The sequence below is a fragment of the Pinus tabuliformis genome, chromosome 3_2, assembly GCF_031772625.1.
Source record: "Pinus tabuliformis cultivar Carrire ecotype Pingquan chromosome 3_2, CPIR1, whole genome shotgun sequence".
NCBI lineage: Eukaryota > Viridiplantae > Streptophyta > Pinopsida > Pinales > Pinaceae > Pinus > Pinus tabuliformis.
Window position 1 is genome coordinate 186,487,476 of NC_142302.1, and position 16,397 is coordinate 186,503,872.

General features: G+C 36.4%; 1 protein-coding gene across 2 annotated transcripts in view; it reads left to right on the plus strand.

The window, feature by feature from the left end:
• Positions 1 to 1,594, plus strand: part of LOC149180403 (L-ascorbate oxidase homolog) — a 247,467-nt gene extending 245,873 nt beyond the window's left edge. For both annotated transcript variants that reach the window (XM_089416117.1, XM_089416118.1), the window contains one exon: positions 1,293 to 1,594. In XM_089416117.1, coding sequence (XP_089272243.1) covers positions 1,293 to 1,438 — 146 coding nt within the window. In that variant the 3' untranslated portion in view covers positions 1,439 to 1,594. The remainder of the gene's footprint in view (positions 1 to 1,292) is intronic.
• The last annotated feature ends 14,803 nt before the right edge of the window (positions 1,595 to 16,397 follow it).

The window sequence follows — 16,397 nt, forward strand, 5'->3', positions numbered from 1 at the left end:
TGGTATATTACTAGGAAAGGGGGCACTCAAGAGTACAAGTGAGAGTCGAGGGCTCAAGTGCTAGATATAGGGAGCTCACCCTCCAACTAGTTCAAGAGGAAATCACCCAAGCAAAGAGGGTCTTAGTAGATGAGAAGTGCAGTCTAACGGACACAAATGTTCTAGTGGAGGTGGTGGATTGGGTTTTGGATGTGGGGCATGCTAGAGGTTGCTACAAATACTGTATGTACATTGTCGATATCTATTGGCATTTAAAATTTCTCTTGGACAGAGTACTTGTTGATAGAAATGAAATCAAAGAGGACATCTTCCTGACCCTGAATTAGATGTAGTGGCACATGATATCAATGGATTGAAGGCTTGAATGTCTTGAGAACCACATGGGAATTTCTCCTGATCCTGGCTTCTCCCTAGGCAGCAACAAGGAGCCCATTCCAGTTGAAGCCAACGATTCAGATAACTATGTTTGAATGTCTTTCAGTTACTTTGTTTTCAACACTTTTATGGTTCAGTTTTGTAGTTTTCAGTTTAAAAAGGACCCTGGAGGCCTAGTAGCTAGTCATAACATTTTGGTTTTTAGAACCTTGATTAACACTTTCTCTTTTGCGATTTTGAAGCAACTGAAGTTTTGTATTTGGTCTAGTTTCCCCAGTGGTAAACCAAACCAGAAAAGGCTTTAAAAAACAAGAATGTAAACCTTTGATTTAAAAGAACGGAAAATTTTACTTTACGAAAAAAAGAAACATTAACACATAGATATAGGCAAAAACAAATTCTCTTACTCAAAAAATGACAATAAATATTGTATATATGATTGCTAAATGGTAGTAGCTCTTCCAGGAAAAATGTATTTACTATAATCATTCACCAAAATTTTATATCAAGAGACCAAAGCCATCTTCATGCAAATGCTAAAAGGCAAAACCCGTCTAGACTCTACACAACTTATATAAACGGTGCTTGATATATGCACCATAATGTAAGTATTTCTACTTCAAGAATGGACTAAGAGGAGAGCTGAAATTCAAAGCTGTTGAATGTTGTACTTTTGTTAGTGGTGAAGCTATATTATAAAAGGAGTGCTGCAGATTGTTATGATTTCCAGATTGTAATGGTTCATACATTCCAAAGTTTGATATTTAGGCTGGTTACTTTGGTGAGAGTCCATATGAGAATTTAATGGTTACATTGACAGTGGTGGGGATTCTGGGTTCAATTCCTTATTACTTATTTGGATTTATAATTTAATTAATATTGATATCGAGATTAATCTCATGTTTGTGGTTGAACAGGTGCTGCGTGTAGAACTGGAAGCTACTCTTGTGAACCACCTATCCAATACATTGCAAACAAAAACACTCTGCTTGATCCAATGCAAAGTATTTTATGCACACCGCTAATCTTCCTACTATTAATGGATTTTGTGGGACATTCATAAGGATGAACTCAATGAGCATTTGTTTTCATAATTGATGATGGGATGATATAGTCATGAAAGAGCCCAAAGAATTCATTGTTAAACGGGTTAGATTACAAAACTATACACAAAAACCTCAAATTATAATAATTGACATGCTAACTTTTATTTCTTTAACGTTCGAAAATATTTACAGTGCATGTTTATAGGTGCCTATATTTATTTAGAAAGATTCCTTGTCTGAACGGGCATAAAAACCATCACCAAATGCAAAAATTTGGGTTGTAGCAGGTCAGGTAGGTCATGCACATGGGGAAAAGAAAAATTAAACCATGTAAAATATCATGAGAAAATAAATCCAGTGGTATATATGAGATATAGAACTGAGTTTGTATGCCTCTGAACCACCAAAATGAAAATTTCAGGTTACCTTATGAAGGGACAAAAATTAAAATGATGAAATCATTTGCATCCCTGAAGGTTCGACTGTTGGAGAGCGAGGGTTTAATCTAGAGGGAGACTTGCTACTTTTCAGAGATTGTGTTAATTCTTTTCAATTTTGACCACTCCATGTTCAATGTTCATCCACATGAAATGACTGTCTCATTATTTCTGGCAATTTTTTTTTATAGTAATTTTCAAATTTGTTCACCACTTTACTCCCCTTTTCGGCGTTACGAATTCATGCACTTTTTGCGAATATACGAGCACGTTATTGTGTAAGAAATCCATGAATAGAAGCTTGGTCATACATAACCACATATGGAAACGAACATGACCATGTAACGTTGAATGGATGATGTATGATGGTACATTGCAGAGAGATAGCATTCAGATCTGTTAAATTTGGTGCAGGTTGATTTTACCAAAAGTAGTGAGTTGCTTTTGCAACTCTTCATGGGGGGAGATGTTTACACATTGAAGATATTTTCACTTAATGGAATGTTATAATAAGAAATTAAGAAAAATATAAGTTTGATTTGGTATATCACACACCATAATGAGATATATATTATAAAAATGGTGACTATATTTAATATAAATGAATTTAATATATGATAGGGAATTAAATAATTGAAAATTTACACTTTAAGAAATTTGATCTTTATCAATGTTTGGGAGATCCAAGTTTAAGATGAATCTATATTGGTAGAAAATTGATTTAGCGTAAATATAATCTCATATTTTGTGAATTTCATATATAAAAATTAAAATAGGGGTTGGATTTTTTTTGTTTAGTTGTTTAAAGTGAGGGTTTTTATGGTTCTATATAGGCTATAGATTGAGGCACGCCAAGGCCCTAGCCCTCGCCCCTCCCTATATTGGTAGAAAATTGATTTAGCATAAATATAATCTCATATTTTGCGAATTTCATATATAAAAATTAAAATAGGAGTTGGGTTTTTTTTGTTGCTTAGTTGTTTGAAGTGGGGGTTTTTATGGTTCCATATAGGCTATAGATTGGGGCAAGGCCAAGGGCCCTAGCCTTCGCCCCTCCCTTCACTTGTGTACTCCATGTTGCTGCTCAAACTAGCAAGGGTCCTAGGAGGGGAACCTATAGAGAAACTATTAGGTCGAGGGCAACAATGGAGTGATAACTCATTGTCACCTCAGCTAAGGCTCCCTACTCTTTACGAGCTTTCATCGATGGGAGCAGTGTTGGTATATAAGGAATCACAAGAATATATATAGTCAATGATGAGATAATGAAGCGATTCCTAAGCCTATTCACAAGAGAGACTCAATTAAATGGGTTGCTTGCTTTAGAAGCAAGGTGATTGGCTCTCTATGAAGGGATAAGAGGGATTTTGAGGATAGGGTTTGAGAGTATGTCTTGTTGAGAAAGCCCCTAGTCTCAAAATGCCTTATGGATGCTTGGCTTCTAAGTGATCATTGTGGAATTGTAGTCAACAAGTTGTGGGACCACAAAGGGCTAAGTGGACCAGAAATTAGGTCAAGGACACGGAGTTGATCAAATAAGGATGTACTTGACCTAATTAGGGAAAGGAAGAGGATCAAAGAAGGAATCTTCTTTTGATGATTTAATGCTATGCTCCCAATGAGGTTACTAGCCAATGGGAAACCACAGACAAGAATTGATCTTCGAGCTAGGGCTTGAAATATGTCAAGATCCCACCGTCGAAATTTCATGAAATTTGGAGGGCTCCTTCAGGACACCAACACAGTTGTGGGCAAGAGATCGAATCAGTTTGATGGCTAAATCGTGAGAAAAGTGATGTCCTAGGTGACTTATGGAGGTTAGGCTTAGAAAAAAAAGGTAAGGTGAGAAATTCTCTTTGAAAATGATGACCTATGTAAGGATCAATGTCTTATCCTATGAGAAAATTGGAGTCAAGATGAAATTTTTGATTTAGAAGAACTACTCCCAATCAAGGAGCCTTCTAGACAATTTCACTTGGCAATTAGGGCATGGGAGAAACAACTAGAATAATTTATACTTCAATTTGTAATAATCGATTACTTATCAAGATACGTTCAATAAAAACAATCTCTAGGAACATTCACCCTTTTGCACATGATACAAGAGATGATGCAATGCTACAAAAGATTAAATTTCCACAATTTCGCATAGGAAAATAATAAATTTCAGATCTACTGTAGCGAAAATCCTAGCAACATTCATGTATTAAAGAAAATAATAGAAATGAACATGAAAAATATTACTTACATTTGTAAAGAGTATATCCAATCACCAAATTATCCCAATAATGAAGCTCCAAGAAAAGATAGAGATATCCAAACATCAAAATTCACCCATTACACCCAAAATCCTCCTCCAATAGGGATAGTGAAAATCTCACAAGAGATAAGAACCCAATCCAAGCGATGATGATGAAAATGAATCATTTCACTTTTATTATACACTTCTCTAATGAATTTGATTTAGCTAAATTGGCCTAATTGAGCCCCTAAAATAAAATAATGTGCATAATAACAATACTTTTGGTGACAAGCCCACCAAGTAATTCAATAATATAAATATAAGTCTCTCAAGAGGGCAGAATGATCAACATAGTGAGTTATTGGGCCTTTGAGGAGGCCTAATGAAGTCCAAGGGGTGCCATGATGAAGAATTGGACTCCAAACATAATAAACAAATGGTTGGGCCATTGTTTTCCAAGCAAGAACTTGTGGTTCTCCCAATTGGATGTGGGGACACAAAGACATTCTCATGGGTCTCTAAGAGGATCGAAAATTCTTGTAGACCATTTGTAAGGGTTAGGATGATGACATAAGCCCTCCCTCTACAGCGGGAGACATCCTCTAGATTTAGGAACATCTGTAAAGTGTATGGTACATATGTGGAGTCAGTTGGGAAAGGTGAACCAGATGCATCATTCTCATCCGATAGGTGGAACACGAGCAATCAATGAGTGGTGTTGGGGATCCATGAAGTACACTCTGCTATGGTGGAATCCCATGGCTCTCGACACTCACCCTACAAGTGCCAATGTGGCTCTCTAGAGGGCTAGGACCCCGTGTAGGGAGACCAAGTCCCAAATGGAGACCCATTTGCAATCCTGCATAAGATCCAATGCGTCCCCCTGCCTTCTAATGGAACAAATCATTAGAATAATCAAGTACAAGCACTTACAAGTCATGGAATCAATGGGGCTCTCCATGGTGGCATGCCCTTCCATAGTGGGCTTTGGCATGTATAAGCGTCTCCAAGGTCAATAAGGGGTTAATCAAAGACCCTATTAGGTGGTTTCAACCTTTAAAGCGGGTGACATGTTTATGGTACATCCCTTAAGTGGCAGGTGGCAAATGATAGAGTAATGGAACAGAGTGGGGATAAGGGGAAACATCCATACCACATGTCATGGTACAGGGGTAGCTATAATAAGGGAAGCCTACACCTAGGTATATGAGTGTAGGAGGGAGCAAATTATAACACCCTCCTCCCACATCTGCCCAAGTAACCGACCAACTGGCGCAAACATGCGACAAAATGGAATCGACAGAAACACAACATACATGCCTTCCACATCAGCTATAAGGCCCTTGAGAACCATCCCAACTCTTCAGGCAACTTGCACCTGAGTCCCGCTGAAGTTTTTAGCCACTTGACCTTTGGATGCTCTCATGCTATAGGCCTGCCAACGCCGAAGAGGTTCTGAATGCTCTCATGCTATACGCTGCCAACATTCAAGGACTATTTTATTAAGTTTTGTGTGAACGTCCCAGGGATTTAAGACACTTTTTCAGGCCCAGAGCCTAAGACACTGCCCAAAATTGAATGGCATTTCCAGAGCAGTAAAATAACAAGAAAACAATGATGCAAAAACAAATAGTTGAAGAAACCCTCAATTAGACCCCTATTGGCGATGATAGACATTTCGTCAAACATATCACAAATATGTAATCTACAGGTGTAAATAACAGATTTAAGTGTAGGGATCTGATACCGCTAAGAACCATTGTTCCCTCATATCATTTGTTGCATTATCATATATTAGGCCATAGATACATTGTCCATTCATTTACAAGTAAAAACATGATGAGAACCATACGTAACCACTGTTATAAAACACATATATAATCAATATAATAGCAACAAAAATACCAATAAAATCACATTCATATGATCAACATATAACCCAATATAATACTCATAGAAATACAAGGAGAAATAACTTTTCATTAATGCACTAGTACAAAATGACTAATTAATTACTAAAATATGACTAGAATTTTGCATATAAATGACCATTTTTCAGTGAGTGACTAGTAGTAGCTAATTTATAGTATCTTATAACGTGACCAACTTTTAGTCATTTTTAGCTTAGGCATTAATTAGTTGTCTCAATTTTATCGTCTAGTAGTATATTTAGTCATAAATTTGGTCATAAATTTAGTCATTAATTGCCACAATTAATGACAAAATATATAACAAAATATATTACTATGCGATCACTCGAGAAAACCAATTAATGACCAAAATGTTGGTTGTGTTATAAGATAGTGTAAATTAGCTACTAATAGTCATATATATGTAAAATTTAGTCGTTTTTTTGTAATCACAAATTTATCATTTGCTATAGTCATTTATTTATTTTGGTAGTTTCATATTTATTATATAAAAGATTAATTTAATAGTTTACATTCATTTCATTTACTTTAATTAACAATCATGATAAATTACTAATTTTGTCGTATATTCATTTTATTTGTGTTCATAATTAATCAATAGAAACTAATTTAATAGTTTTAGATTAATTTTCTATGTTCATTATTAATCAACATAAATTAACTAGTATGATTTTGTGACGAAATTTAAAAAATGTCATATAATGTGCATGTTCATCTAATATGAAAATGCAGGTGAAATTTCTGCACAACCTGACAATCGTACAAGTTTACGAAACGACTAAAAGTCAAATATTAATTACAATACTAAATAATATCAAGTGCAACTATAAATAATTTCAACCACATAAATTATATTATATGAAATGTTAAAGTATTACAATATGAGTTTCAAACTTAATATTGGTTGGACTGCAATTTACACATGAAATGATGTTCATCACTTCAAAACATTATCATTGTGTTGCCAAGGCATTGGAGGGGAATTCAATTGTAAAGACTTGACCGTCAATCTATATGTATGTGTCGTATGCGGGATAATGGCTCTAAGGGTAACACTAGACCAATTCTCTTCTCTCTCTCTTTTTGTATTTGTAGCCCCAATGTTATTGCTCTCCTCTTTCTTTGATTCTTGCTTCTTATTATCAATACTGAATTCATTTTTTGAAAACAAAAATAGATACAATGCAGAGTGTAAAACATGAAAGACAATGAACATAAGAATACAAAATAAATTAGACTATAAAGAATTTACTTGACATATACCTGCACATCAGCAATGTTAAAGCCATTTTTCCCCATACAAGCAAGAAACTCGAACAATTTTCTTTTAGTTAGGCGATAGTGGCCACTATAATGTGGCCATATGACCTATATAAACAAAACAAATAAAATGTCACCATAGAAAATAAAACCTTAGTAACTTAGTAGTCAACCTTTAATGAAAGCTTAGGTACAATCATGTCAATTAAGCTACATGCTAAAAAGATCAAGTTGTAGATAACTTGTGAAAACAAATAATTTTAGTTGTGATGTTTAATCCTTGTCGTTTTATTCACCACAACATTTCATTTTCTAACGCATGAACTTGGTCAAGTATAAAAACAACATGTGCTCAAATAACAACATGAAAGTAACTTTTTCGATAGTCATGAAATTTTTTTAACGCAAAATAGTTATAAGGATTCCAATCAATATCATGTAATACTAATTTCATCTTCAATCTTTGGCTGTTGTTTAAATGGATATGATACCAAGTATTTTCAATTTCATAATTAAAATAAAATAAAAAGAAACGTTCAAAATACAATCAAACAATAAAGAGAGGATATCATGAAATGGACATTGCAATTATAAAAAAATTGTTTACCTATCCACTGATGTCTTGTCTAGGATTCCTAAAATTTCACTAGAAACATTTCCAAAGTCGATGGCTCAGGTGTCTGAAGAATCTCTAACAACAAATAAATCATATCCCAGACATGCTTTGCATTGTCTCACAATCCTTTTTCCAATCACATTTCATGTAACCTTACCACAACAGAGTCAAGTAACAATCAAATGAAGGCATTGAAATTCGTTTTTATCTTTTATATCTATAATTTTGAATTTGATTTGTTTTAGGAACATATTAATTCATATTTAAAGCCTTGTTGACATATGAGAAGATATCAATCAAGTAGGACATGAGAAAAATCGACCTCAATGAGGTCCTAAAACAATTTCTACAATATCAGTATTTTTTTTGCTATGATATCTTGGGTAGAAAAAAAATATATCTCCAAAAGAAAAATCCATATATTACTAATGTTCAAACTCTATATATGGTGTATTCTTAGGCAACTTTTTAAGATGTTCCTCCGCCTTTACCAAAGCGAACTGTAGCTTGGTTAAACTTTATATCTGCTGGAAAAAGTAACTATGTTCGGTCTTCAATAATGTACTTGACTCATTATGTAATGTACTTGTCAAAAGAATAAAGAATATTATTATTATTATTGTGACATATTAAAGCATGGGTTTCATTCTTGGGACACCTTGTTTTAGTTCAAAGTCCCCGTTAAGGACTATGGGATTTATTCTGAGTCTAGAGAATTATTATACATTTAAAGAGACTCTTCTTGGGCTTTTGAATTATTGAAATGTGGCAATAAGAATATTCCAATTTAATTTGCCTTTGAATTAAATTGTGAAATAAAATCGGATTTAGTCTTAACAGCGACTTGGAAATAATTAATTAAGTTATTTTGACTTAATTAGTTGGAGAAATTCAAGTTAGAAGTCTTTCTGAAGTCATGCAAGAATTATCCCTTAAATTAAGGAGATAAGATTGAGTTATATTTTAGTTGTAATTAGTTAACTGAGTTTATTGAATTAAGTCTAGTTAAATTAGTTCCAAACTGTTTGAGGAACTAATAAAGAGTTAACAGTTGGTTGATGCATGCATGCACTCAACTAGTGTACTCCAGTTAACTGAAGATCCCCTCATTAGAAACTCATGCATGTCTATTTTGAGAAAGACCCAGTTATGTTAAATGTCAAGGACAATGTACTATCAGTTGCATGTATTTTCTTATAAATAAAACTCATGCATGCAAAAGGTATTATACCTTGAGTATTGCGTAGTTCTGACAGTGTGTGATATCGGGAGATCATCCACTTGGTAAATCGAGTTTTTCCACTTGGTTGAAGGAGAATCATCCCAAAGGAACAACCCATGGAAATAGGAGCTTGGAGGGTAGAGAGGAAGACTTGAGAGAAGCCAGGATTGCCTGTGAGCATCTGTGAGGATTGTACTGAGAGTTGGCTAGCTGTGAGAGCTAAGGCTTTGTATAATTCCTATGTATTTTCACCTTATATGATAATACAAATAGTGGGGTTTTTAGCTGAGGCTTTCCCCAAAGTATTTTCATGTGTATTTTGCATTGATTCTTCTTCTTCATGTTATATTGTTCAGCTCGATCTTTAATCTTCGACAAATTGATAGTAGAAGTAGGTTATAGTATTCTGCTTTGATTTATATTGCATTATTGAGTTAACCTACAACAAATTTTTTACATGGTATCAGAGCAAATTTTATCGGCGCTGTGAACAATATACTGAGGAGAGAATTCGAAGTTTGAAGTTTGGGGTTGCAGGTGCAAATTGAATTCTTATCATACTTCAAGGTTGGCCAATGGCGTTCTATGGCTTGAGACTCGAGTATGCCTTGGAAGGTAACTCGAATTACATAGCATGGAAAGATAGAATGGAGGCTGTATTAGAAGACAATGGCTTGAAGGAATTCATTAATCAAGAAATCCAAAAGCCAGCTTCAACTAATGCACAGGAGTTGGCTGAGTGGAAGAAGTGTGTGGCAAAGGCGAGATAGATCATCCTTGAGGGAGTTCAAGACCATATTGTCTCGAGTCTCCATGGGAAGGATACTCCATTTTCAATGTGGAAGACATTGAAGGACCTCTACAAGAACAATAGCGACTAGAGGAAATTCGCGCTCAAGGATAAGCTTTGAAGAATCAATATGGAGAAGGGCGATACTATTTCCACATATCTGAACAAGCTCACCACTTGCAGAGATGAGCTTAGCAATGTGGGAATAACTACTGATGATGATGATATAGTGAGCTTCGCTTTTCTTGGCCTTCCAAAGAGTTGGAATGGCTACCAAGACTCTGTGAATGGAAGGGAGAAACTTCCGGATTGGAAGCGACTATGGTCGGATCTTATGCAGGTGGAGATCATGTGGAGCACACGAGATGGTTCTTCATCCAAGGATGATGATGAAGAAAATCTGGCCTTAGCAGGTAAGGCAAGGAAAGGGAAGGGGAAGGCTTCCCATTCCAAATCGAATTCTTCTCATTGAGGGAAGAAGGGTGACAAGTCTAAAGTGAGATGCTTTAATTGTCATGAGATGGGACATTATGCGACTAATTTGCCATCGAAGAGGTCCAAGAAGGGATCCTCAGAAGGATTGGAAGGTGAGGCATTAGCCTCTCAGTTCGAAATGGACTTTACCCTCATCGCATGCATGGTGTCGTCGATGGTGGATTGTGTCTGGTATCTTGACACTGGATCCTCATTCCACATGACCGGTGATAAAAGTTTATTTAGTACCTTGGAGGAGAAAGACCTCAAGATGCACATAGAGATGGGTGACGATGGAAGGTATAGTGTTTCAGGAGTGGACACGGTTGCTTTTCAGAGGGAGCATGGACCTCCTATCACCTTGACAGATGTGATGTATGTTCCTGGACTGAAGAAGAACTTGGTATCAGGCACAATGTTGGAGGACAAAGGCTACGATGTTGTCTTCAGTAAAGGAAAGGTGTTCCTAAGACACATAGCCATGGGTCAGACCAAGAGGATATGAATTCGGGTGAAGAATCTCTATAAACTAGAGGTAGATGATTGTGCAACATTGAGTATGAAAGCAGAATTGGTGCAAAGCCAAGACATTGACGAGTTTTGGCACAGGCGGTTGGGCCATTTGCATCATGGGGCTTTGAAAATAATGCAGCAGATATCTACATGACTTCCCAAAGGTAAACTTAAGCAAGTTGACACATGCAAAGGTTGTATCTTGGGAAAGTACACCAAGTCTTCCTTTCATGATCGAGACAGTCGAGCAAAGGCTATCTTAGAGCGAGTTCATACTGATGTGTGTGGACCATTCTCGATGACATCCACGACGAAGCAAAGGTATTATGTGATTTTCATTGATGATTTTTCTTGTAAATGCTAGATTTATTTCATGTAGAAGCAGGACCAAACCTTCACAAAGTTTTGTGAGTTCAAATCTTTGGTCGAGAAAGAGTCAGGGAAGAAGATCAAGGCCTTGAGAAGCGACAACGGTGGAGAATATGTCTCTCAAGCATTTAAGGACTTCTGTGCAGCGGAAGGAATTAAACGAGAGTTGACGGCACCTCATAATCCACAACAGAATGGGGTGGCCCAGAGGGAGAACAGAACTATTGTAGGGGCAGCACGGGCAACATTGCATGACCAAGGCCTACTACTTCACTTGTGGGCTAAGGCATGCAACACAACAGTCTATTTGCAGAATAAAAGCCCGCATCACATACTTGGGATGAAAACACCAAAGGAAGCTTTCTCTGGTAAGAGACCAGATGTGGGTCACTTCAGGATCTTTGGCTCATCGGCATATTTTCATGTGATAAAGGATGCACTGAAGAAGCTTGAGCTGACATTAGAGTTGGGGATACTTGTGGGGTACATTGATACACCTCACAACTATCGGGTGTACTTGCCTACCAGTCGGAGGACAGTGGTTCGCAGAGATCTCAAGTTTGATGAGTAGAAGGCCATGCGAGTTTCCCTTGAGAGGGATCTCCAACTACTGGTTGTGGAGGAACTGTTGGTTCCTAAGGAGGAGGATCTCAAATTGATGCGGAGCAGCCACATGCAGAGGTTCCAGGAGTGGAGACATTCACTCAAGTAGAGTCTTCGAGAGATGGATGGAAGCGCATAAGAGAAGCTGACAGATTGTTGGAGGATGCGAGAGAGAATGTGGGATCACCATTTTCTCAGCACAGGCAGAGGAGGTAACCTGAGAGGTACACTGGATACATGGCCCTTTCTAGGGAATGTGTTGAGACCAAGGCATCTTCCTTTGAGGAAGCAGTGCAGCAACCGATTTGGGTTGATGTTATGGTGGAGTATGACTCCATAGTTCGTAACAGTGTTTGGCACGAGGTTCCAAGACATGAGAACAAGTCAGTTGTGAGTTCCCATTGGCTTTAAAAGGTAAAGCAAGCTGCTGATGATGGGAGGATCAAGTTGCTGCAATATAATTCCTTTCTTGTTGAGAGGGAATGTTGAAATGTGACAACAAGAATATTCCAATTTAATTTGTTCTTGAATTAAATTGTGAATTAAAATCGAATTTAGTCTTAACAACTACTTGGAAATAATTAATTACGTTATTTTGACTTAATTAGTTGGAGAAATTCAAGTTAGAAGTCTTTCTGAAGTCATGCAAGAGTTATCCCTTAAACTAAGGAGATAAGCCTTAAATTAAGGGGATAAGATTGAATTATATTTGAGTTGTAATTAGTTAACTCAGTTTACTGAGTTAAGTTAAGTTAAATTATTTCCAAACTATTTGAGGAACTAATAGAGAGTTAACAGGTAGTTGATGCATACATGCACTCAACTAGTGTACTCCAGTTAACTGAAGCTTCCCTCATCAGAAACTCACGCATGTCTATTCTGAGAAAGACCCAGATAAGTTAAATGTCAAGGACAGTGTAGTATCAGTTGCATGTGTTTTCTTATAAAGAAAACTCATGCATGTAGAAGGCATCATTCCTTCAGGATTGCACAGTTCTGACAGTGTGTGAGATCAGGAGATCATCCACTTGGTAAATCGAGTTTTTCCGCTTGGTTGAAGGAGAATCATCCCAGAGGAACAAAAAAAGTAAATATGAGCTTGGAGGGCATAGATGATTGCTTGAGAGAAGCCATGATTGTCTGAGAGCATCTGTGAGGATTTTACTGAGATTTGGCTAGTTGTGAGAGCTAAGGCTTTGTATAATTCCTATGTATTTCCACCTTGTATGATAATACAGATAGTGGAGTTTTTAGCTGAGGCTTTCCCCAAAGTATTTTCATGTGTATTGTGCATTGATTCTTCTTCTTCTGGTTATATTGTTCACCTCGATCTTTAAGCTTCCAAAAATTGATAGTAGAAGTAGGTTATAGTATTCTAATTTGATTTATATTGCATTGTCAGGTTAACCTACAATAGATTTTCTACATGAATCGTGTAAAAATGTTTAGTATTGAGTCAAATATGAATTATGGAACCTCCACACCATGTTGGCCTAAGGGAAGATCAAGTCGGCCTAAGACCCTATTCGACCCCACAAGAAGCCTATAAAAGGAAGGACATCAAATTCATTTGGAGCATCCCTTCTCATCAAGTTTGAATTCTCTCTACTGTGCAGAAGTGCAAAAAATGGTTTGTTGGGAAGAAGTGCGAAGTGGGTAGCTGGGAAGCCGAAGTGAATGCGAGTTTGGGTGAGTCTAAGGAGTCAAGGAAAATCAAAAATTTGGTGGTGGTCTCTCTCTGTTTCATGCTCTGGATTGGGAGATCGAAGTCTTCCAAGTTGGACTACTGCTGAAAGCTATTAGCTGCTGCAAGTTGCTGCATAGTCGAAGTTGCTAGGAAGAGGTCAATCTTCTGGAAGCTGACTTGGTGTGGAGGGAAAGTCTAGTCAAGGTCTAGGGTGAAGAGTCTCAAAGAATACTATTGAAAGGAAGAATTACTTTGACTGGGTTTTCCCCTCATGGGGGGCTTTGCCCTGGCATGTGCCTACATCTTGTGTCCATTGTTTTATGTGTTGCTGCTTTTGATAATTGGTTAATGAATTAAAGAAAGAATATATAAATAATCATAATAATAAGAAACATCACAAGTAATTATCAAGATCAAGAAAAAATTTACTGCCTTTCTGATTTTCCAACATGGTATGAAAGCTTTGGTGAAGAAAGAAGAAAAAGGAAGATCTATTCATAGGCACTATCTGAGGGAAGGAGTCTATCATATTCAAGCAAGATGTCTAACTCTATCAAGGGTGAGAACAAGCTTGAAGGAGCATCTAACTTCACATCCTGGAAGAAGAGGATTGACCTAATCCTCAAGAAGAACAAGGTGCTAGGTTTGTTAAAAGGAAATGTAAAGAAACCTACATACGAAGCTAGTGATGCCGACAAAGAAAAATTTAGGGATTTAGAATTGGTGGCTATGACTCTGATGGTAGAAGGGATAAAATAAAACCTTTTCTCATTCATAGTTAACATCGATCATGCTCAAGAGATGTATGAAGCCTTATCAAAGCTGCCCACTATTAAGAACATTGGTCAAGTAGAAAGTTCGAAGAATAAGCCGAGGAATACGAAGATGACTAAAGAAGATATTGTGGCAACCTTATTTGTGAAGATAGCTAGACTCAGGGATGATCTCTTGGCCATCAATGAGATTTTTCCGGACAAATAATTGGTGATCACTGCTATATTAAGATTGCCACCCTCTTGGGGTGCATTTTCTTCAGGTCTCAATAGTTGGAAGGTAGCTCCCACCTTTTAAGAATTATGGACCACATGTAGTCAAGAATAATTAAGGTTCTCAATGGTTGCCAATATTGAAGGAGTATCAAATTCTTATGTTGCTCATCATAAATGAAAGAGATCGAAGGGACCAAGAAAGAAAGTTGACATGACTAAGATAGAGTGTTATCAATGTCATAAGAAAATTCACTACAAGAGTGGCTTTTTTTGAGAATCCAAGGAATGAGAAGAGAGGAAGAGATCAAGCCAACTTTGCTGAAGAAGGAGACTCAAAGAAAGACAAGCCTGAAGAATCCGACATTTGGAACTTACACTATTAATTCATTTGGTTTACATGGCTTGTTTTATATGTTTTTAACATATCTATGGAAAATACATTTTTGTATTGCTTTAAGTTTGTAGGTTTCCCTTAAGCTTTGGAGGGAGCTCTCATAAACCCTCAAAGATAAGTATCTCATGTTTTTCCTATTTTGGGTTCATGTACTTATTTAATTTTGATTTTATTAAATACTAATCACCTTTCTATCTCTTTTGTCTTGGTTAGGAAAACATCTGCAAGAAGGAGGATCTCTCAAGACTAGGTTATTGAATTGAGGCTTCTATGATCCATATCAAGTTTAAGAGAAATTTTTCGGCATAAATCACAAGATAAATCATTTGTCGAAGCGTTTCGAACCAACGAGTGTGGTTCATCGTCAGGACAAGTTGAAAAATCATATCCATCTTTGCCTGTTAAATAGTAGGAGCGGAGCCTCCAACGGCTAGCAAGGGTAACGGCTAAATCTGACTAGGGACCCGGGTTAAACAAACCAAAAGATAAAATAAGGGACCTTACCTTTATAATTTATAAGTATAAATTAACTTTAATTAAATTGGTTCATGAGTTAATAGTTCAAAATATTGACTATTTTATGGAAATTATAAATAATAGAATAGATCGTATAACTAAAAATATTTTAGTTATACGATCTATTCTATTATTTATAATTTCCATAAAATAGTCAATATTTTGAACTATTAACTCATGAACCAATTTAATTAAAGTTAATTTATACTTATAAATTATATAAAGGTAAGGTCCCTTATTTTATCTTCTGGTTTGTTTGACCCGGGTCCCTAGTCAGATTTAGCTGTTACCCTTGTTAGCCGTTGGAGGCTCTGCTCCTACTATTTAACAGGAAAAGATGGATCTGATTTTTCAACTTGTCCTGACGATGAACCACACTCGTTGGTTCGAAACGCGTCGACAAATGATTTATCTTTTGATTTACGCCGAAAAGTTTCTCCTAAGACTAGGTTAGTCAAGAAATAAAGGTATGTTTTGAACACAATGATTGGATTATTCATTTGATGATCTATTACTAACTCTGTCGTGACTAGTTGTATTGAATCCTAGTGATTCTTGTTTGGGTGATTCATCACTTGATAAATCTACCCACCCCAATCATATTCTTGATTGACTATGTATAACCCTAGACAGGTTCTAGAAAACCTTAACCGAAGGGTATGCTAATGTGAATGCCTAAAATCCTAAGCTGCTTAGGGATATTGTGAAATGCTAGTTGAAGTTTTATTGATGATGTCATGTTTGGGATTTTGGTATGATTAGGAAATCCTAACTTGTTAGGATTGAATGATAAGGTCTCAAATCCCAGAACCTTTGAATTTTTGGTAATGTTGGGTTTTCTATGTTTCTATATTGGAACCCTAGCTGATTAAGGTTTGGTAGAATAAGTGAGAAAAACCCGTATATTGTTTGAGAGTTGATTTAATTGGCATG